General features: G+C 39.6%; 1 protein-coding gene across 1 annotated transcript; it reads left to right on the forward strand.

Moving 5' to 3' along the window:
* Window positions 1–6,655: 6,655 nt before the first annotated feature.
* Window positions 6,656–15,809, forward strand: LOC118421588. The gene is made up of 3 exons (XM_035828937.1): window positions 6,656–7,172; window positions 10,989–11,248; window positions 13,958–15,809. Exons 2-3 carry the CDS (start codon window positions 11,003–11,005, stop codon window positions 14,246–14,248), a joined length of 537 nt encoding a protein of 178 aa, XP_035684830.1. The 5' UTR covers window positions 6,656–7,172; window positions 10,989–11,002; the 3' UTR covers window positions 14,249–15,809.
* Window positions 15,810–22,625: the final 6,816 nt, after the last annotated feature.

Below are 22,625 nucleotides of genomic sequence, written 5' to 3' on the forward strand. Positions count from 1 at the left end.
GGTTGTACTATGTACTTCAAGTGATAAAAATAACGCACATTTTGTAATTTGGACGCCATGACGTGTGGAAGTTAAAATATACAGTGACACCGTTGATAAAGTAGCGTTCCAGAACTCCGACAATCGGGTGAGGTTCCCAATATTTTAAAGCCTTGTGATAAAGTTACTAAGTAATTTTTGGTAGTGAAATGACTTTCTACGCTATGCCCATGTGTTGTACTATGTACTTCAAGTGATAAAAGTAACGCACATTTTGTAATTTGGACGTCATGACGTGCGGAAGTTAAAATATACAGTGACACCGCTGATAAAGTGGCGTTCCAGAATTTCGACATTCCGGTGAGGTTAAATGTTTTAAAGCCTTGTCAAAAAGTTACTAAGTAATTTTTGGCAATGCAATAACTTTCTAAGCTATGCCCATGTGTTGTACTATGCACTTCAAGTGATAAAAGTAACGCACATTTTGTAATTTGGACGCCATGACGTGCGGAAGTTAAAATATACAGTGACACCGCTGATAAAGTAGCGTTCCAGAACTTCGTCATTCTGGGTGAAGGTCAATGTTTTAAAGCCTTGTGAAAAATATACTAAGTAATTTTTTGTAGTGAAATGACTTTCTTCGCTATGCCCATGGGTTGTACTATGCACTTCAAGTGATAAAAGTAACGCATATTTTGTAATTTGGACGCCATGACGTGTGGAAGTTGAAATATACAGTGACACCGCTGATAAAGTAGCGTTCCAGAACTTCGTCATTCTGGGTGAGCTTCAATGTTTTAAAGCCTTGTGAAAAAGTTACTAAGTAATTTTTTGCAATGGAATGACTTTCTACGCTATGCCCATGGGTTGTACTATGCAATTCAAGTGATAAAAGTAACGCACATTTTGTAATTTGGACGTCATGACGTGTGGAAGTTAAAATATACAATGACACCGCTGATAAAGTAGAGTTCCAGAACTTTGACATTCGGGGTGAGGTTCAATGTTTTAAAGCCTTCTGAAAAAGTTACCAAGTAACTCTTTGCAGTCAAATGACTTTCTACGTTATGCCCATGGGTTGTACTATGCACTTCAAGTGATAAAAGTAACGCACATTTTGTAATTTGGATGCCGTGACGTGCGGAAGTTAAAATTTACAGTGACAACGCTGATAAAGTAGCGTTCCAGAACTTCGACATTCCCGGTGAGGTTCAATGTTTTAAAGCCTTGTGAAAAAGTTACTAAGTAATTTTTTGCAGTCAAATGACTTTCTACGTTATTCCCATGGGTTGTACTCTGCACTTCAAGTGATAAAAGTAACGCACATTTTGTAATTTGGACGCCATGACGTGCGGAAGTTGAAATATACAGTGACACCGCTGATAAAGTAGCGTTCCAGAACTTCGTCATTCTGGGTGAGCTTCAATGTTTTAAAGCCTTGTGAAAAAGTTACTAAGTAATTTTTTGCAATGGAATGACTTTCTACGCTATGCCCATGGGTTGTACTATGCAATTCAAGTGATAAAAGTAACGCACATTTTGTAATTTGGATGCCGTGACGTGCGGAAGTTAAAATATACAGTGACACCGCTGATAAAGTAGCGTTCCAGAACTTCGACATTCCGGTGAGGTTCAATGTTTTAAAGCCTTGTGAAAAAGTTACTAAGTATTTTTTTGCAATGGAATGACTTTCTACGCTATGCCCATGGGTTGTACTCTGCACTTCAAGTGATAAAAGTAACGCACATTTTGTAATTTGGACGTCATGACGTGTGGAAGTTAAAATATACAATGACACCGCTGATAAAGTAGAGTTCCAGAACTTCGACATTCGGGGTGAGGTTCAATGTTTTAAAGCCTTCTGAAAAAGTTACCAAGTAACTCTTTGCAGTCAAATGACTTTCTACGTTATGCCCATGGGTTGTACTATGCACTTCAAGTGATAAAAGTAACGCACATTTTGTAATTTGGATGCCGTGACGTGCGGAAATTAAAATTTACAGTGACAACGCTGATAAAGTAGCGTTCCAGAACTTCGACATTCCCGGTGAGGTTCAATGTTTTAAAGCCTTGTGAAAAAGTTACTAAGTAATTTTTGGTAGTGAAATGACTAACTTCGCTATGCCCGTGGGTTGTACTATGCACTTCAAGTGATAAAAGTAACGCACATTTTGTAATTTGGACGCCATGACGTGCGGAAGTTAAAATATACAGTGACACCGCTGATAAAGTAGCGTTCCAGAACTTCGTCATTCTGGGTGAAGGTCAATGTTTTAAAGCCTTGTGAAAAATATACTAAGTAATTTTTGGTAGTGAAATGACTTTCTTCGCTATGCCCATGGGTTGTACTATGCACTTCAAGTGATAAAAGTAACGCATATTTTGTAATTTGGACGCCATGACGTGTGGAAGTTGAAATATACAGTGACACCGCTGATAAAGTAGCGTTCCAGAACTTCGTCATTCTGGGTGAGCTTCAATGTTTTAAAGCCTTGTGAAAAAGTTACTAAGTAATTTTTTGCAATGGAATGACTTTCTACGCTATACCCATGGGTTTTAGTATGGAATTCAAGTGATAAAAGTAACGCACATTTTGTAATTTGGACGCCATGACGTGCGGAAGTTAAAATATACAGTGACACCGCTGATAAAGTAGCGTTCCAGAACTTCGACATTCCGGGCGCGGGTGAGGTTCAATGTTTTAAAGCCTTCTGAAAAAGTTACCAAGTAACTTTTTGCAGTCAAATGACTTTCTACGCTATGCCCATGGGTTGTACTATGCACTTCAAGTGATAAAAGTAACGCACATTTTGTAATTTGGATGCCGTGACGTGCGGAAGTTAAAATTTACAGTGACACCGCTGATAAAGTAGCGTTCCAGAATTTCGACATTCCCGGTGAGGTTCAATGTTTTAAAGCCTTGTGAAAAAGTTACTAAGTAATTTTTTGCAGTCAAATGACTTTCTACGTTATGCCCATGGGTTGTACTATGCACTTCAAGTGATAAAAGTAACTCACATTTTGTAATTTGGACGCCATGACGTGCGGAAGTTAAAATATACAGTGACACCGCTGATAAAGTAGCGTTCCAGAATTTCGACATTCGGGGTGAGGTTCAATGTTTTAAAGCCTTGTCAAAAAGTTACTAAGTAATTTTACTAAGTTACTAAGTTACTAAGTAACGCTGATAAAGTAGCGTTCCAGAACCCCGACATTGGGGGTGAGGTTTAATGTTTTAAAGCCTTGTGGAAAAGTTATAAAGTAATTTTGGCAGTCAAATGACTTTTTACGTTCTGTCGAGGGGTTTTAGTATGGAATTCAAGTGATAAAAGTCACACTGACACCACTGATAAAGTAGCTTTCCAAATTCACGACCTTATTTGCTGTATTACTCCCTAGGTTTTCTTATTTCTGACAGTATCAGTCGCGTTTGCCGGAAAAATCTTATCTACTACCCAGAAGTGACCGCTGCCCTCCCAAGGGATCATGGGAGGTAATGATGATCAATCCCGTACAAGGAGATACAAAGATGGCGGTCGTCTGTCAACGACAATAACATGCAAGATGGTCTCCGCCCTCGACAACAGGAAGCCCCTCCCCTTAGTACGCGTTCTCGATTGATACGTTGCTGTTGGGCGCCCTAGGATAGAAAACATAAAAAAATTCATTGAAAATTTGTTTTTCCCAGTTAGATGAAAGCCTATGCAACTTCGAATTCCTGACATGCCTGGGGAAAAATTCTTGACATGCCTACGAAGTTATGGAAATTCTTGTCAAACGGATGCACACCATACTATTAGGCTAGCCCCTGGGGCGTCGCCAAAAAATACCAAAACCATACCCCCATAAATCTCCCTTTCTTGGAGGTAACAACCTTTCTGCTCGATTTCGCGATCGATTTTTTTGTGTGTTCGATCATTTTTTTGCCAGTCATTGTGCGATGATGGAGAATGAAATAAGAGCGAATGTTGTACTTTGTAGTCGCGTCACGTCGAGAATCCTGATGGAGGATTTGAACTTCACAGAACAAAGCCATTTTGAGGCAGAGGGAGGACCTGGCGTGTTCCATCTGTGTCAGTACAACAGACGAACTCATCTTTCAATGACTGGGACACTGGCGGCAATTCTGGGATGTAATATAGTGCAAGTTCACCTTTATACTCAGGGTAACTTATATCCGCTGTTCTTAAAAACAGTGTATTAGATATATCAAGTCGACGGGCGATACAATATTTTCAAAATAACTAATCTTTTGAACATATTGAAATTTGATTTGATCTTTTAACAACGACTATAGGTTACCCAGCGGATAAAGGTTAACTAGCGTTATACGATATGTGATAGAAGATAACATGTTTCACACAGTCATTTCTAAGGGTTTTAACAGAATTTTAAGTTTAAAAAATGTTTGATGCAAATTATATTCCGCCAGTTTGCAAAGATGATCTGTATTTCGTTTTCGATATTCATGATAAACATTAAGTTGTACCTGGTTACAAAAACTTGTGAGGACCTTGGGGCCCAATGCCTACGGGTATATCTAAAGCTGGGAAAATACAAAATTTTAGTAAAGGTGATATCTCACTGCACTTGGGGCACTGGTGCGGCACTGCGGGGTTCGAAAAATTATTCAACGCATTTCAAAGATCAAGAACGAATTTTCTTACGTTTTGCGTATTTTGTTGCCATCTATGTCATACTTTTACGTATTACGTAATGTCTAAATTATCTTATCTAAAAATCGGCGAAAATAACACAACAGTGCCGCAGTGAACGAACCCCGCAGTGCCGCACCGGTGCCCCATTAGCTTGTTTTCGTCTTTATTATGTATTTATTGTCATCTTTATAATTACACATTCATAACGCGTTTTCCCTAATGAAATAATTGCAGAAACACCCAGTTTTACAATTCAAATGATCTAATAATGTACTACATTATGCATCACTATTCCCAAGTCACATTGGATTACATTAAATTGAAGTTCATTATTGTTCCAGTCGCATATAAAAATCATCACGACATATATAATGTAATGACTACCTGAGTAAAATACGAATCAACGTTAGAAACAATTATGGAATCGTAAATAGATAGGTTTCTACATATACATGCATGTGGTAATGTTGTCTATGAATATACAAACTAGCATAAAAGGGTAAAGGTAAATTAGCCAAATAATACCCTAGGGACCGTGGATTGTTATCCACTGTGTCTAGCTCGAACTTTTGTCGCATTGGAAGCAGAGCCCATCCCTCTCTTTCCGCTGTATTTTTATCTCCCTAACCGAAGTCAGGTACCCAGTTTTATACCTGGGTGTAAGTGGAGAAAGTCGAGTAAAGCGTCTTTCTCACAACATCGGCGGTATGTTAGAAGATTCGAGCCCAGGACCTTTGAGTTCTGCATGGGCCAAATACCCAAACCGTTACGACACGACGTCAGTGGCATGATGTACTTAGCGTAGGTAACATGGAAATAAGTCATAGATTGATTTTATCAAATTAAGTTTTACATGAATCATTTGTCTCAACCGATTATGTTTTAGGGGTGAAAAGTACGTTAGGCAAATGTTGTATCTTTGAGCACATTGACAAACATTCGTGTATGTTTTGCACAGACTTAGAAAGAATTTGTGATGCCAGTAAATAACATCCCCTGAAAGATTAAAACGCTATATTCTCAGGGTGACTCACACGACACCTAACCTAGAAATAGAGACACAGACAGACATTATACACATTTATACTAATAGATTGGCTTCCACTAGTTCATAAATAACAATAAGTTATAGTGAGGTGAATTTTATTACCTGTTTATTACATCTTACCATTTATTGTTTCTTTATATCCCAGACCTCTAACGTTATACCTTTTGAAGCCGCCGACAGAGAAATAAGGGAACAAATATATGGGGTTTTCTCACGGCTTCTGACAGCTGTCTTCACTCTTATCCCCTCTGAATAAGTACCCAATCACTACAAATCGATTTCCATGAAAAATACATCGTTCAGTCGGATTTACGTCTCTAAGATGACACATCTGAATGGAAAAGAAGTGCCTCTGAGTTGACGTGACATTTTTACAAAATTTGCGACCTTTTAGTGAGGTTTAGACGCTTCAATTTTGTTATCAGAGGGATATCTATTTGTAACGTTATTCTGGTCACGTTTTGACGGGAAATTAGGGTCTTCTCTCTCAGACAGCTGCAGGCTGGCCGTCAGACGATAGTTGAGTGATGACGACATCCATCTGTGCCCCACTTTCTCCCAGAGTTCAATGCTCTGTGATGGGCCTTATTCTAGTCTGGGGTCAATGACCTCGTTCAAGTTTAGATCGTTCCACTTTTGCTTTAGGGGTGTTACATCTATTTTTCCTCAGAAAATCATGAGAATGCTACAAAAACAGTACAATTTCTGTCTCAAGTGTAGATGGTTCTTAACAATATTTCTAGACGTTAGGTTTTTTTATAGCAATCGATAAAAAGGTATTAAGTGACAGAAACCCACACCGTTATTAAGAAGTCTGATACTTTAATCGATAGAACCTCCTTGGATCCTTTAATCTCACTGACTTCGTGACATGCATTAACTACATGTAGACATGTTTAGTTGATGGCTATTCCCGAAGCATTATAGATACCAACATTTTCCTGTTATTTGTACCACGATGATACTCGGAGCTAATGTAGAATAACACAACATTTTCACGAAAAATACGGCATCCCTACATTTTCTGCTTTTAAAAACATCGGATATAGGTTACCCCTAGGATAAACGTGAACTGGCGTTATTCATCAATCGAGTCCCCGAATCTACGCGTCGAAATTTAGCACCCCTCTCACGCTGTGATTACATTGTCTAGCAGTCCAATATCAAGTCTAATCCAATCATCGGTCTTGTCCAATGAAGCGGAATCAGATATTCCAATGTAAAAGCTAATGCATTGGTGGCCCTGAATGTGTGTGTGTGTGCATACATGAACGCGCTCAGAGTCACTCGGGAAAAAAAACTGCCATATGAAAGTAAAATCAGGGCTTTAGATATCGAACCCCCTGCTGTCTGTCTGTGAGTCATACGGTTATCGAGGAAGGGAAAACCATCGGTTCAGCAGCCCGGGCTAGCACTGTAGTGGAGATTGTGCATCGCAGAGGCCAGAGGAATTGGGAGTTTGAGAGATCTCTGTTAGAAACAAGAAGGTAAGTTATCTGTTTCTTTTTGTGACCAGAAATATGTCCCGAATTCGGATACACAGAAAAATACAGGAATACAGAACATTAGCTATTGTGCAGAACATCGATTTTTTGAGTGTAAAACTCTAATAATGAATTGTGTAGGAGCGAATTTTGTTATTGCTATGGCAAATATCGAAGCCGAATTCGTTCTTCAAAAATATATTTTATTTAAGTCTGGAAAGAAGGACAGTTTCGCAGTGAGCTAGGTATGTCTATTGTCCGTATTGCTGTACAACGTAGAGACATAGCATATAATGCTTTTCTCTTAGACTATTATAGGTATCATAGGTTTGGTGTCTAGAGTTTAATTTGAATTCTACAATATAAAACATTGACAAAGAAAAGCAGTATATACTTTTTCAGCTTTTGTTTTTCCTGCATTATGCACATTTGATGCCAGTTCTGTCTTTGTGTAGGCTGTAGCGCATGTTATGTACAGCAAACAGCATAATTTCTTTGTTGTGTAATGCACTGAAGAACAAAGGATAAGAAAAGTAAGTTGAATATGTGTATGTGGATTAAATAGCACACCACTATGCTGCACGGCCTGGAATATATAATGCCTTTGTTCCCGTAGTCAGACAAAGATACAGACCGGAGTAGGCACAGACAAAGGCCCCAGATGATAAATATTCAAACAAATTTAACGGTCGTACGGTAGTTACCCAGCCATTTGCAGTTTCTAATCAATGTTTGAACGTACTGCCTGCGTACTTGGTTACATGCACTAGATCCTATGCTCTCTCAACAGCCATGTATAGGATTAGTTTCTCCACTCAGAGTGAAGAATGATTGAATGGAAATCAATGGCACTTTTCGTGGGTAGACCAAGATTACTAGTATCTAAACTGAAAATACCTTCCTCTTTTGTAGTCAGGTTTGCCTCGATTCAGGATGAGTTCTGTAAATGCATTTAAGTTCGCGGGGATTTAATTTCGCGGTAGCACCATGCACTGTAGTCTCTTACTGTTATGGAAAAATGTTCGCGGTGGTTTTAAATTCGCGGTGGAGCAGCAGCCGCCGCGAAACCGCGAACATTAATCCACCGCGAACATTTCTGCATTTACAGTATTTCTCGTGCATCTCGCATGTATTTCGCCAATACCTTTGAGCAAGGACGTTATATCTTGCTTTGAGTTTCAAATTCGCTATTTCGACCAATTTATAATGATCATATCATTTCAGTTGTACAATATAAGCGCTTTAAGGTATAGCTTGTTATAGCTTCTATGAAAAATGCTGACTTAGCTCACTCTGTACACAATGCCATTGATGTATAACATTGGAAGTTAGCAGGTAATTATATCTTAATTGATGAATGGTCATTTGCATTTCATGGTTAACTCCCCGTTGCAATCTTGATCGCTGTATTCGACTGGACAAAAAGAGTCCATGGATGACTATAGGGGATGTTTCATTTTTAACACTTATGGGTGAGATATTCTTGGAGAAATAGATAGATATAAAAACAGAAATATGAAGATAGATCTATAATGATATTAAGTGTTACAATCATTCTATTAACGTACTACTGGAAGAAATCGCACAACTCGAACCCTTTCTTAGGGGATGTTTCATTCTTTAACATTTAGGGATGCTATGTTCTTGACAAAATAACGGGAATATATGAAGATACGTAACGTTAGATCTATGATGACATTAATTGTTCGTGCGACAGGAAGAAATGTCACATCTCTCGCCCTTTTATACGGAATGTTTATTTTTCTAACATTTAGGGATGCTATATCCTTTATAGAATAACGGGAATATAATCATGAAGATAGATCTATGATGAGATGAAGTGTTACAATCATTTTATTAAGTTAAACGTGCTACAGAAAAAATGACACAACTCGCACCCTTTCATTACTTGGGACGTGTACTATTGATGAATGCGGTGTTCCTATAAGGGTGACAGAAGGGTGAATAGATAAGGTCAATTAGTCTGCTGTATTGGCCAGCCAGACCGACGACTCCAGGGAATGATGTTATTGAAAAGTTGGCAGGGCGCAGTGCATGGCACTGTAAATTCAGAGATGTTCGCGGTGGTTTTATTGTCGCGGTTTACGTGGTGAACACTTCACCGCAAATATAAGACCACTTCGATAATGTTTCCTTCTTCTGCTCTCCTACCTCCTTGACTACGTGTACGTAATACGTAGTACGTTGTACTATGATAAAGGTGGCATTTCACTGCACTTGGGGCACCGGTGCGGCACTGCGGGGTTCGTTCACTGCGGCACTGTTGTTATTTTCTCCGATTTTTTCATAATTTAGATACAGCACAATTGTAAACGTATGCCTTAGAAGACAACAAAATACACAAAACGTAAGAAAATTCGCACTTTACCTCTGAAGTTCGTTGAGCAATCTTTCGAACCCCGCAGTGCCGCAACGGTACCCCAAGTGCAGTGAGATACCACCTTAATGGAGACGACCGTTACACTGAAAAGGCACAAAATGACAAATTCAACATTCAATATTTGAACATTGCATGTATATTTATCAAGAAGTGCCGCAGTGACAGTTGATCCCGACAGTCCTGCCAGTCTGTAGCACCTTTGACCAGTCGCCATAAATTTCCGACTGGCGTTTGTATACAAAGGGACCGGAATTTCCATTACAGTGCAGGAGCACTATCGAAAACTCAAAACGCACCATTTGAATATTCGAGGGGCCGCCATGCGTTGTTCAACTTGTTTGCTTGTCATTATGTTTCTTTCTTGTCATCATAAGATGTGAAAGATATTGTGGAAAACGTTTTCCTTCGAAGATCTTACGCCTCAATGAAATCTTTAGGAAAATATATGGTTTTAATTTTTATGTCATTGCCGTTCTCTAATTCTGCAAATAATGTTTTGATTAAAATTACATGTGTTTATTATGATCACTTCCTGACATTCTACGCTTAACGTCACTTGCATAATATGGAAATGTATAATTGTGAAAACACAGACAAACAGACAGACCAAAAACCTCCCCATAAGTAGTCGCCTCTCCCATTGCCCCTATGACCTGGACTGTCATGTCTGATTAAGAACTAGTTCTACCACCTTTGAACGCACCAGTCCAGCAAATCTGACGTCCTGCCACTCTGGTGTATTGAAATAACTATGCTTACACAGACACACACAGACAAGAATACACCATGAAGGGAGTAGGTAGGTTTGCATTCCCTTAGTACACTCACGTCCAAGGTGGGAAAACTCCACTGATCCAGGAAATTGGGGGCCGCAGGAGCAGACTGATGGACTAACAAATCTCACTTATGGAGAAAAAAAATCGATTTAGTCAAACACTTTTATTTTTAGAATAAGGTATAGCGGTAGTATTTGTTTAGGTATAAGTGTACCTTTAGGTTGTAAGTTAGATTTAAGTGATGTTAAGGTGTAAATAGTCTCAATGTAATGTGTTAATGTTGTATTATGTAACGTGTTTGTCTCCAGACTCCAGAAAGACTAGTGATGCAGTCTGAAATGTACTCACTAATGGAGATCTTTTGAATAAACAATAAGCAATAAACGTGTAAGTTTTGTTGAATTTTCATGTGTCTATTGTAAGTAGTAATGAACTTGTGTCTACGTCCTTTGAGAACTAAATGTTTTGCTTGTTTATTTGTTTGTTTGGACACACACATTACACATATAAGGGCACACACACACACACACACATGCGTACACCCTTAAGCATACTCTATATTCATGACATGTTTTGTGGTAACAGCAATGACTCAGAATTCGTCATAACGAAGATATTCAATATTCTTTGCATTCATTTCAGCGAGAGCATTGACGATGGCCGCCATGTACGCTCTATCCGTGCTGGGATTCTTTTGTTTGTGCGGCGTTATTCCAGTTTACGGCGGTCAACAGTCCAGTCAAGTGGGGATCAGTGCGCCTCTGACGACACAGTCTGCCCCTAGCCAGAACGGACCCCCTCCGGAGGTCGTCCCCACCCCAGGGGAAGGATTACCGCCTGTTGGGAACAGCCAAACTGTCACGACGGGGCAAAGCTCGAGTGTTGGAACGGCAGGTGGACAGGTTAGTTAAGTTTGGTGCTTGTTTGTTTTAATGCCTGGCAATACATGCATTACAAAAGAAGTTTAAAGAACAAGTAATGTGCAATGGTTTAGCATTTTAAAGGGGCGTTCTTTACGCGACTTATGCCTAGATCAGACTGTGTGCTTGTATCTTTTTTTGTTCATTATGTGCTGCTACAATGCTAATTCACCTTTATCCGTGGGGTAGCCCATCCGTTGCTTTGAAAATCGCTTTTGAAAATCGTGTTTAGGAATATAAAGTAACCGACAGTGGTTTAAATTGCAATGTTTTCAATATATGAAAAATGTTTTTAAAATGCAGTTTGAAACCACCACTTGCATGATTTTTTAACTTTACCTTCCTAAACACTCAGTCTTTAAAAACAACGAATATAGGTTATCCAGCGAATAAAGGTGAACCAGTGTTGCATCAGTTTTTCGATTGCTACTGGTTTCCGATAGCCGTCCGGCTCAGTTTCCCTTTTAACGCCTAATGGTTGCAGCTTTAGGTTGGACACGCAGAAAAAAATCAAACCACCAAGAAGTCTATTATTGAGGCTATCTATCTTGTGCAGTGTTTGTTAAAAGCTTATCTAAAAACTCCTCGTCCCAGTTAAGTCATGCCGCATCAGAGCAATACTGTAAATGCAGAAACTTTCGCGGTGGTTTAATGTTCGCAGTTTACGTGGCGGCCGCTTGACCGCGAATTTAAAACCATCGCGAACATTTTCCCATAACAGTAAGAGACTACAGTGTATGGTACTACCGCGAAACTAAAACCACCGCGAAAAGTCCATTTTCCCCCTACCGCGAAATTAAATCTCCGAGAACTTCAATGCATTTACAGTACGCGCCACACGGTATTCCAGTGCTGAAGACCATACCGTTATAATTAGTGGAAATGTTTGTTTCCAAAGTGGGACAGGACAGACAAAACATCCGTCAATGTAAAGACTACAATTTGGAGTGGCAGAATTGGGCTAAAACTAAATTGTTGAGCACACACTTAACATAGGGTGTGATTACACCGGCTATTTGGACGCCATGCATACACTACATGATTATCCTTCAATATATAGTTCAATTCGTGGTGCAATATTTCTACAGGACGACATTGGGGCCGTTTTTGCCTCAGAAGTATCTATCACAACATTCCTCCGTTAAAGGCAACCTAAGTAATATTAGCCCGAGTCAGGGTTGTAGAACTTCGATTATCAAAGTCAATGTTTGTGGCACTTTTTTACGTGATAAGATGCAGCAACTCTATTTCAATCCATACCAACATTCAAGGAGCAAATATTTGATGCCGCAGTAGCGCGAAGACGCCGTGAAGTCTAATATTTGTGGGTTACATTATTTAGGAAATCCTATCGCGGCTTGTTTCTGCGCCACTTTTAACCGCTCAAAGTATGAAATATGATGTAAATGTGGGAATATAGTGCAGTAGATATCAATTCCATACAGATTGCCTCAGAATATTTCCACTTTTAACACTCTGATATTGGTTAGGTTGCCTTTCAGATCCTAAACATATTTCACGGCGTTAAGAGTCAGTGAGGCAAGAAATTGACTCCCTTTTCCCCCACGTGATTTATGTGAACTGTCGGATAAAGACAGTTCAGCGTTGATAAATCTCTATTAGGGTGTGTCAACCAGTCTATATGACATAATGTGAAGTAAATGGGTATGGGTTCACTTACTGGAAATCAATATGGGGTAATATAGAAGAGCAAATAAGTTGTCGATGATCATAAATTGTTTATTGTTTCATAAAACAGATAGATGTGACAACTTTAATTTGATCAGCCAGAAAACAAATGTATTTATGTTTAGTCAATTTATTCACTTGAAAGTGGTAAAATTTCTATAGACAGGTATGAAAATATCATGTATTTTAGGTATCTAAAGTGTCACGAGAAAGGTCAAACTATTATCAGAGCGTTTGTGGGGAGGGGGGCAATAGGTAGGTGTCTAAAATACAGCATGGTTGTGTGAATATGGACAAGATAGATATACATAGTATTCACAGTGGGGACTAGAAAGAGAACACCATAAGTTCATAGATTGATTCTTGCTATGTCAATGTGTAAAGTGTTCTCTTACAATTGTATTCTCTCGGGGATCGGAATATTGGATAGATTAGTGCCCACCGTGTTTAGATCTTATCATTGCCTATGCATGTAGATAGCAGTTGATATTGCACTGTTCGCATACAACATTGCAATACGTGCATTAAAGCAGAAATACCGTCACTGCATAAAATGTCATTTTAAGTACACACTAAAGCACACATAAAGGATATATATGTTCCTTAATTTACTCGAGTGAAAGCATTGAACATATCAACGTATGCTTTAAGGTATACGTAAAGATCTGATTTTGTGCAGCCAAGCAAAACTAATCTCTAAGCAGATGTAGGGTTTAACAGGAGGAGGCGAGAAGATACGAAAGGAAGGACAACTAGAAAAACTTTAAAATGTCTCAAAAAGAAGTGTAAAACAAGCCGGACCTTACATCGCTTAGAGATTAATTCAAAACCCTTTATGAAACGCCGTTATGAAATAGTGATGCTTGAAACTACAGTGCTTTATTCTATTGTTAATCATTAGAAAGAAAGACTACGTGCATGTTTTGTTGATCATGCGTTATAATCTGAGAAAAAAATAGACGGTAAAGGCACAAAAGGTATTGTTTTGAATCGCACACTCAGGGTTCCAACACAAAGCAGGGTTCTGCTGTAGCCAATAGTGGTGCCACGCCAGGAGCGTCCTCTGGCGATCGGGACACGTATCCCACCAGCCTGCCGACCGCCGTCATCAAGACCGCTTCCCCGGCCGCCCCAGCCGCCCCTGCCGCCGACGACAAGGCATCACAGAACGGACAAGCAACCAACCAACAGACCAGCCAGCAGGGGAACGGTGGAGACAGTTGTAGTATTGACATATTACTCCTTTTGGGGGCTCTGAGCGCAACTGTGCTGAAAATACGATTAGCGTGGTAACATGGATGCACTATCAGCACCAAGGACAGACGCCACCTTGCGATTTTAGGAAAAACTGTCAAACTACTATCCCTTGTTAGGAAAGTACATTGTACCGTTCGTTGTTTTCATTAGGAGACGAGATCAGTAGTAAATATTGTTGCATATTCAGCTATACATTTGTTGCAATCCAAATAATGGAACGTCTAACATTGACAGTTTCATTAAACCGTTTGATACGGTTGTTACATGTACCTTACGTACTTCGTTGGATGGGTCGTCAGCACCAGGGACGGGCGCCATCTTGCGATGTTGGAGCAAACTGCCAAACTAGTTAGCAACCCTCAGTAGATAGCTATTAGGGTACGTCTAGCAATAGTCAAGCATGTGCACCGCTACATGTTGCCATATATTGAGATATAGCGTACTTACACCGTTTGTCAATGTATGTAGGGGTAGTCAAATGATGTTAGCATGATTAGCAACGGGGCTTGGACACAAGCTAATAGATGAATAGTCCTCGAACAGGGAAAGAACGATTTTAGAACACGTTATATACGCATGTTTTGTAAACTGACTGTTTCACCGTGAAACTGTGGAAACTAACTAGACCTTTCTCCACCCATTGCTTTACGTCCTGTAGTTTAGTATGTATGATCGATGTGCTCGCTCGCAGGAATTGTTGATGATTGATCGTATACACAATGCCCTTTACGGGCAAAACAAAAATAGAAAGCGTTGTGTAAGAGTAAAAGTACATATATGTTAGTAAACGGCATTATTGTGGATATGGAACTAAACATACCAACCTATGTGGGAGGTTTTGAAGATAACCATTTGCATTTATATTCTATTGCTGTTTCCAATTGAAACACTACCAAACGAATAAGTCGATAGTATGATGTGATATAAGCATGCATGTTCCCTCTAAACATCGATTATTGCTGTCAATTTGTCATGCCCTTTGAACAGTGAACAGTTTCAGCCATATGTTTATCTTTTTTCATGCGTTATCTTGGGCATGCACACTGTACTTCGCAAGACAATGATATTAATTTCAACTATAATACAACGATAATTTAACTGTAGAAAAACAGGCCGGATGATTATTATTGACTTAAATAGTATTTTAGAGATCTCTTCGAGATTTGTGGAAACAGGTCGACAGAGGAAGTTGCGATCGAAATATGACATTCTGTTTGTAATAGACAGTTGATTCTTAAGGGGGCGTAGGGGTACCATGAACTGGATGTAATACGCCATTCTTGTGGTTGATTAGGGCTAATTCAGAAAAAAGAAACAGTTTTGACAATGTTTCTACTTGAAGTTTTAGAACAAAGCGTAAGAGTGACGTTTGTATTTCCAGTGTGTTGTTGTTGTTGGCTCTTTAACAGGCAAGTGTTCGCCAAGCAATGTCGGTTTCCATGTTTGCCCAATGCACGATAGAGGCAAATGCCTTCTTTTCTTGAACCACGATCACAAAAGGGCATGTAGGGATATACTAGTTATACTTGTACTTCGGTGTGTTTGTTGCTGATACGTTGCCAATGTCATTAAATTCCAGCCAGGCTGAAGACCCGAAGTCCTTTGTATTCTAATGGTGCTTGATCTGGAGCCCTCTTTTACTATCTAGCTTTATCGTTCTAAAATCTATATCCTAAATGGACAAGGAAGATAAATTTGTATTTATGCGCACCATTTGTGTAAAACATACTCCGCTACGGTTCTCAGCTAACGATGACACGGTAGTATAAAACCTACGATCGACACGGCTGATTTATTAACAAAACTACATCTTGATCGATGAGAGGCGAGATCTCATTTCTAGAAACCATTCCGCGCCTTTTTACTCCCCAAATTTAACACGCGTGTTCTTACTCTCATTCATCAGTTGGTATATTAGTTACTTAATCTGAAGTAGATATGAGACATTTTATATTTCTTTACTGATAAGATAGCCTTTAAGGCACCCATGAAATGTGATTTGAGACTGAAAGGGTCACATAAACGTCAGTGCAATCATCGTCAAGATGGCGGAAGCCATTTTGTAGGTCAACCTTATCCATGACCGCAGCCAACCGTATCGATCGTTTTTCCTGAGTTGTAATGACGAGGTGACCTCTGTGATTGACAGGGCAGGTCAATTACGTCTAGAGAGGGGATAAAGCAATTAGCCTTATTCCAGCTCAGCTCAGCCAATTTGTCGATATGATCATGATAGAATAGTGTGCACAAGAGTATCAACAACACGAATTTCTTTCATGAATTTGAACCATACGAATGAGGTGTCTCTAAACGTACACGACAGCCTTATCATTACAGTCTGATTGCCGTGGGTGTACATAGGAATCCTCCACTATTCAAGTCTAAAGGATCAAAGATCAACTGATCCCTGTAGTGGAAATGCTAGGAGAATTGAAGATGTGATCATTAAACACATGTGTAGACATCTCGTTACCACACTTCATCAATTATTACTGCCGGATACTTTGAAGAGACAGAGTTTCATGGATGCGCCCCTGGAGGGTGATATGCAGACCAATTAGATGATGTCAAGCAGTAAGTAAGTTCGATTCTGTGTACGAAGATGTTGGAGGTTAGAAGCACGCTCGGGTACGGTTACGAGAGGCTACGTACACCCATTCGGATGGTGAGGTAAAGCCGACAGCCCCGTGTCTGTGTGGGGGGGGGGGGGTGTGAAGTCGTCAAATCTCTGTATATAAAAAGGGCCCAACACACGTATTAAGAAGGGTACCAGGAAATTCCAGCTGTTGCAAAACAGCACAACACTACATGCACTACTAATACACTGTGTTCTGCTGCTGCAGTAGTCTGGACACCCTGCAGCTGCAATGAGGCTTTCTTCAACTCTCTCCACATTGTTTTGTTCATCGTGATCTTCCTTAATTCCCGGATTTAACTGATGCTAGCTACTTGAAAAGCAATGCATTCAAGGTTTACTGCTTTACTCATATTTCGCTTAAAGTCTGCAAGTACTTCGAAAGTTCCACCAAGTTTTATGTACAATATTTCTTTGCCATGATGTATCCCCTTCTGCATGATGCAAGCCCGATTTGGAGATATTCCTCTTTATTACGCTAGATTTATTAACCTTTTGTTGAATGTTGGAACATTTATTAACGGTTAGCGGTTATGAATTCCATCTCCTATAGCCATCTATTTTGATTCGTGTGCTGATTAGAGTACTCTACCTCAATAATGAATAATAGTAACAGTGCGGCCGTATAAATTCTTGTTATTTCATGTTTTCACGTGTATTTTTTGTCACAAATACACACACACACACAAACACACATATACACATGCACACTCACACACACCGACAGAAATACAAAAAAAAAACACATTGATTATTCCTAGAAACGTGCTTTCTAGCAACTTCATGAATACAATTCTGAAACGTTAGTTCGGGTGTGAAAATTGTCTGATTATCCATCTCTTACATGTACGTCTACGTTTGTTTGTTTGTTTGTTTGTTTGTTTGTTTGTTTGTTTGTGCCATTATTTTGACTCGAATTTAAAAAAAGTGCTCCATTCTGTCGTCGGGCCGCTTTTCGTGGAGGTTGAGTTGGGAGGAGTGTTGTTAGTCAGAAATAAAGTCATGTGCCCTACTCACTCACGATATAATTCTATGCCATCAAAACGACGAGGAATTAGAAGAACAGATGTTTGGGGTTACAGGAGGTCATGATTGGCTGCGTTTGACATGGCAACTAAACAGGTTATGTTCGCAGCCAATCACAGGTCAGGTACAAATTGCCTGTACAGTGCGATCGATAGACGATTCGCGTTTGTTAGGGACGGTTCAGAAATCATCAAAAGGGATGTGCTGGGATGAACCAAACAAAGCACATCAAGAGTATTTGAGTGAAATACAGAACTTGCAAAGAACAGGAGAAATGATTTTCTTTCAGTACTGATTTGCCAAAATGATGCCTTCGACCAAGCTATGAATACAATGGTTTTTGAAATATAATTTAGAACGTTTTCTGAACGCAGGATATTGAGTCTTATGACAAAGAATTCATGTTGTTATTATACAAGCTTTGTTATAAGACATTTGAAAAGATACGAAGGAATCCAAAGCTGCTATTCGTACACAATGCGACTTTCTACACAACGGAGGGTGCGTTCAGCACCAAGGACAGGGTCAGCAACAAGCGCTACCGTGCGACTATAAGTAAAGTGCAGCACTTTTCCATCGCCCGATGTGCATCTATTGCACGTAAAATATCACTACTTCAAATAACATATCCACACACACATATCATTACCAATGATTGATCAGCCAATAATAATCATCACATTCTGTAGAAGGTAGATAAGAAGAATATTCGCTAGTGAGAAATTAAACATACTTTCACAGCAATTTTTTTCAGATTTACGAAACAGATTTCTCTTCAAATAAAAGCGACGCAGGCGTTTCAGCCACTGATATCGGAATATGCATGAGCGGCCTAAATTCAAAGAACAAATAGGTTTAATGTAATCCACCGAAATATGCATGTTGTCGAGCTCTTTGCGAAGGGATCGATTCAGAATTAGCTTTTCAAAGGGACGCTGTCGGGCCGAGTTGTAAGGGAAATCACCTCATCGATTGTTAGTGACGTTTGCGGTACCAATAAAAGACACAGATGCTAAGCCCTGCTTTACGTAATTGCACTTGGCCGTGAGACCGAGGATAAGGGCAAAGAAGGAAATTACCAACCGTTTTTTAGTTTCCGCGCGAGGTCAAGTTTCTTCTCTCCACTTTGTTATCTTCACGAGAGTACCGACGTGAGAAGAAGTAGTGGTTTATCTGTAAAAACTCACTAATAGCACAAGGATGGATTGTAGTATTCATGATTTTTTTAGATGGCAAAGCTATATTAAGAGAAGGAAATTACCAGCCGTTTTTAGTTTCCGCGCGAGGTCAGATTTCTTCACTAGCTTCACTTTGTTATCTTCACGAGAGTAGCGACGTGAAGAAAATGTATAGTAGTAGTGGTGGTTAACTTGTAAAAACTCACTGATAGCAAGGAGCTTTTATCTATAAAAGCTCCTTGCTGATAGCAAAAGAATGAATTGTGGTTTTGACAAATTTTCAAGATGGCAAAGATATATTAAGAGAAGGGAATCACCGAACCGTTTTTAGTTTCTGCGAGGTCAAATTTCTTCACTCATCTTTGTTATCTTCACTAGAGTGCTGACGTGAAGAAAATGTACACTAGTATGTTTTTTCTTGTAAAACACGCGATATAAGGAGAAATTGTGATTTTGACACATTTTCTAGACGGCAAAGCTATATTAAAATAGAAATCGTTTGAAAAATGCATTGCTGCTTGAAGTTATTTCAAATCACTGGTTTAAAACAACTGAAATCCCATGATGATTGCGCATAACGTTACATGTCGTCCAGTAAAGAATAAGTATAAAATCAAGTACTTAAGATGAATGTCTGAATAAAGATTAGCTAACACTGAATGTATATAAGCCTATAAGAGAATAAGTACCGACACGAAATGAAAACAATAATACGACAAAGCACATCGTTAAGTTAACTACTTGACGAATAGGACAATAATTTCAAGATGAAACATTTCTGCTACCAGTACTGATACAATAAAGTAAGTGAACAATAGAATAACATCTGCTTTATGCCTCTATTGTAATTCTCATTCCCTAGATCACTCATAATTTCTTTCACTGTGCATATGTTGATAAGGTATATCAGAATGTTTTCTAAATACCACAGTCTTGTTGAAGTTGTGTGTAACACGTTGTGAGCTAAAAAAAAAACACCAGTAGTTAGCGATAATCGATCGGACGACGATTCTGCGGCAATCGCCCTAGCCTCGCTTATAATGATAACTTTATTGCACAACAATTGTACAAGGTACAAAGTATGGCTTACATGTGACAGGTTTACAGGTGAAAAATACGCGCAACGTATGGCCGACTTTCCATCGATACGCCCGAAGATCGTGATAATGTTACAGGGGTAATAGGACGCTATGGAGGACAGAGAAGTCTGGAAGGAGAGGGTGGACTTGGTCCGGGCAAGCAGCCCGCGATGATGATGATGATTAGGACTAAGGCCATGGTCCACTGTTCATTGTGCTTGTCGAAAAGAGCTAGGGGAATTTCCCTCGTACAGTGAACCTGTAAATACTGTACATGGCGTCTGTCCTCTCTGTCACAACCAGTGCAAGACTAGCTCTTCAGTGTGCTAAAACTGGATAGAGATTACTTTACTTTCCTTACTATTGGCGAACGAACAAAAAATCTATTCGGAAGAATGTGTGATTGACAAACCAACGGACAAAAGACCTATTTGGAAGTCATACTTAAAATGAACACGGGGCCCGGTAATAAATAAACGCCGTGACCTACCCGAACACCGAACATCCAGCCCTTTTATCGACAGACTATATACATATTACCCGATAAACAGAAATCAGTCCTAGGCTGAATGATAGTGAAAGAGATATTCTACCAGCCGTTTGGGAATTAATCTGTTTTGTTTTTCACCGTTTAATAGCTCAGCGCAGCGCACCATGAAGGTTCTCAAATATAAGCGATGACACGGTTGTACGTAATCTGGCGGACGCATGGCAAACGTATCGACAGGACTCCTACATGATTGACGAGCACAATGAGCTATCCATTTCTCCACTCTCCCCTCGTGTTTCATTCCCTAAATGATGCGGATCCCGTGTGTAAGTTGTAACACGCGCCAATCGATGTGATAACGTTTGCATTTTCTCGTAGCAGCACGCAATGCACTCAGCATTGTCGGTTAAAGGTGGGTTTACACCTGCGTATATTTTCAAGTGCGCGTGATTTCCGCATGAAATTTTGTCAGTACGCGGCCGAACGCCCAACATTTGGATTTTTTTTGGAATAAATTAAATTGTACGTCGAGCCCATCTGGCGTTTGAATGACGACTTCAGCGTTTTCATTTCGCATGAGATGCGTATGATTGCAACAGAAATGCGCAACAAAATTTTCCGTACTGCGAATAGATTCGTATGGGGTACGTATGTTGGGCGTTTTCCGGACGCACACAACGTCTACCGACCGTATGCCTGACGCACCTGGTGCTAACTGCATTCCAAACGCATTTCAGGTGCGTCAGAGGAACAGTTTCTGTTACATATACTTTTGTTTGCGAGCATTGCCAATAGAGTATTTTTGTTAGAGGAACCCTTTGTACTACGTATGCTTTTGTTTACAGGCAGTGCAAGTAGAACATTGACAAGTAAGCAGTGAAGAGGTTTTTTTATTCATTTGGGAAGCAGTGAAGCAGTGACGCTGTGCTTTTACAGTAATGTGGGCCATCATTTACCTTAAGAAATTATGTGCACTGTTAAGATTGTGTTTGTTTTCACTTTGTCCTTAATGATTTCCCCTATCATCTTAGTATTTCAACTACTATAAAAACCACACCCATACACACCACAAAACGTATTCAAGATCTTTATCAAACACGTAAATTAAACAATTATGAAACCTTACGCCCTCTTTCAAAGTTGTAATATGGCTCTATATTGCACCTTTATATCATGTGGTTCTACACACAAAAAGTGACATTATCAGCAAATTAAGTCAAATATCTGTTACACAAATTGGCACGTGTGTCACACAAATTGACCCAGTGCTTGAGCAGGTTCCTCTACATCTTCCCGTCCCTGGAGGCTCTGTTCGGACCAGTGTACTGCATTCATGGTGTCCTGCAAGTTGTGACCATCTCTCCATGCCCCCGGTACAAATTCGTCGGTCCTGGCCTGGATCTGACATCATAAACCGGAAGATTAAAAAAAAATCCCTATCGACCAGAGGGTTTGTCCATTCTGTCCAGAGCTAATAGAAGACGAATATCATTTTATAGTTGTATGTCCCAAATATTCCGATATACGCAATTCTCTTTACAGAAGGCTGTCATTTTGTACACAAGGATTTATCCAAATGGACCTGAAGTGCAAATTCAAATACATAATCTCATGTGACAATCCCTGCATGGCAGATATACGAAAATATATCAAAGAAGGTTTAGACATTAGAAATTCCCCAAATGATTGTAAAAGCCTCCAATGATTGTAAGAAACTTATCCCATACTACAACTCCTGTATTAGTTAGATAAGCCTTAAGTTAAGTTATAGCACTGTAGTTATGTAGATGCCATACTTTGTACCTCGTACAATTGTTGTGCAATAAAGTTATATACATCTTGAGATGATTCTTTTTGTCTGGAGTCAGATGCACCTTCGTATTTATTCCAAATCTGGAGTGTGCGTCGATCACGCTATCAGTACGCGTAGTATGCGCAAAGCGATCGCAGAACGCACGGTACTAAATCGTGATCTATGTGTGCATTCGTTATACGGTCGCTCATG

Source organism: Branchiostoma floridae, chromosome 8, assembly GCF_000003815.2.
Source record: "Branchiostoma floridae strain S238N-H82 chromosome 8, Bfl_VNyyK, whole genome shotgun sequence".
Classification (NCBI taxonomy): Eukaryota; Metazoa; Chordata; class Leptocardii; order Amphioxiformes; family Branchiostomatidae; genus Branchiostoma; species Branchiostoma floridae.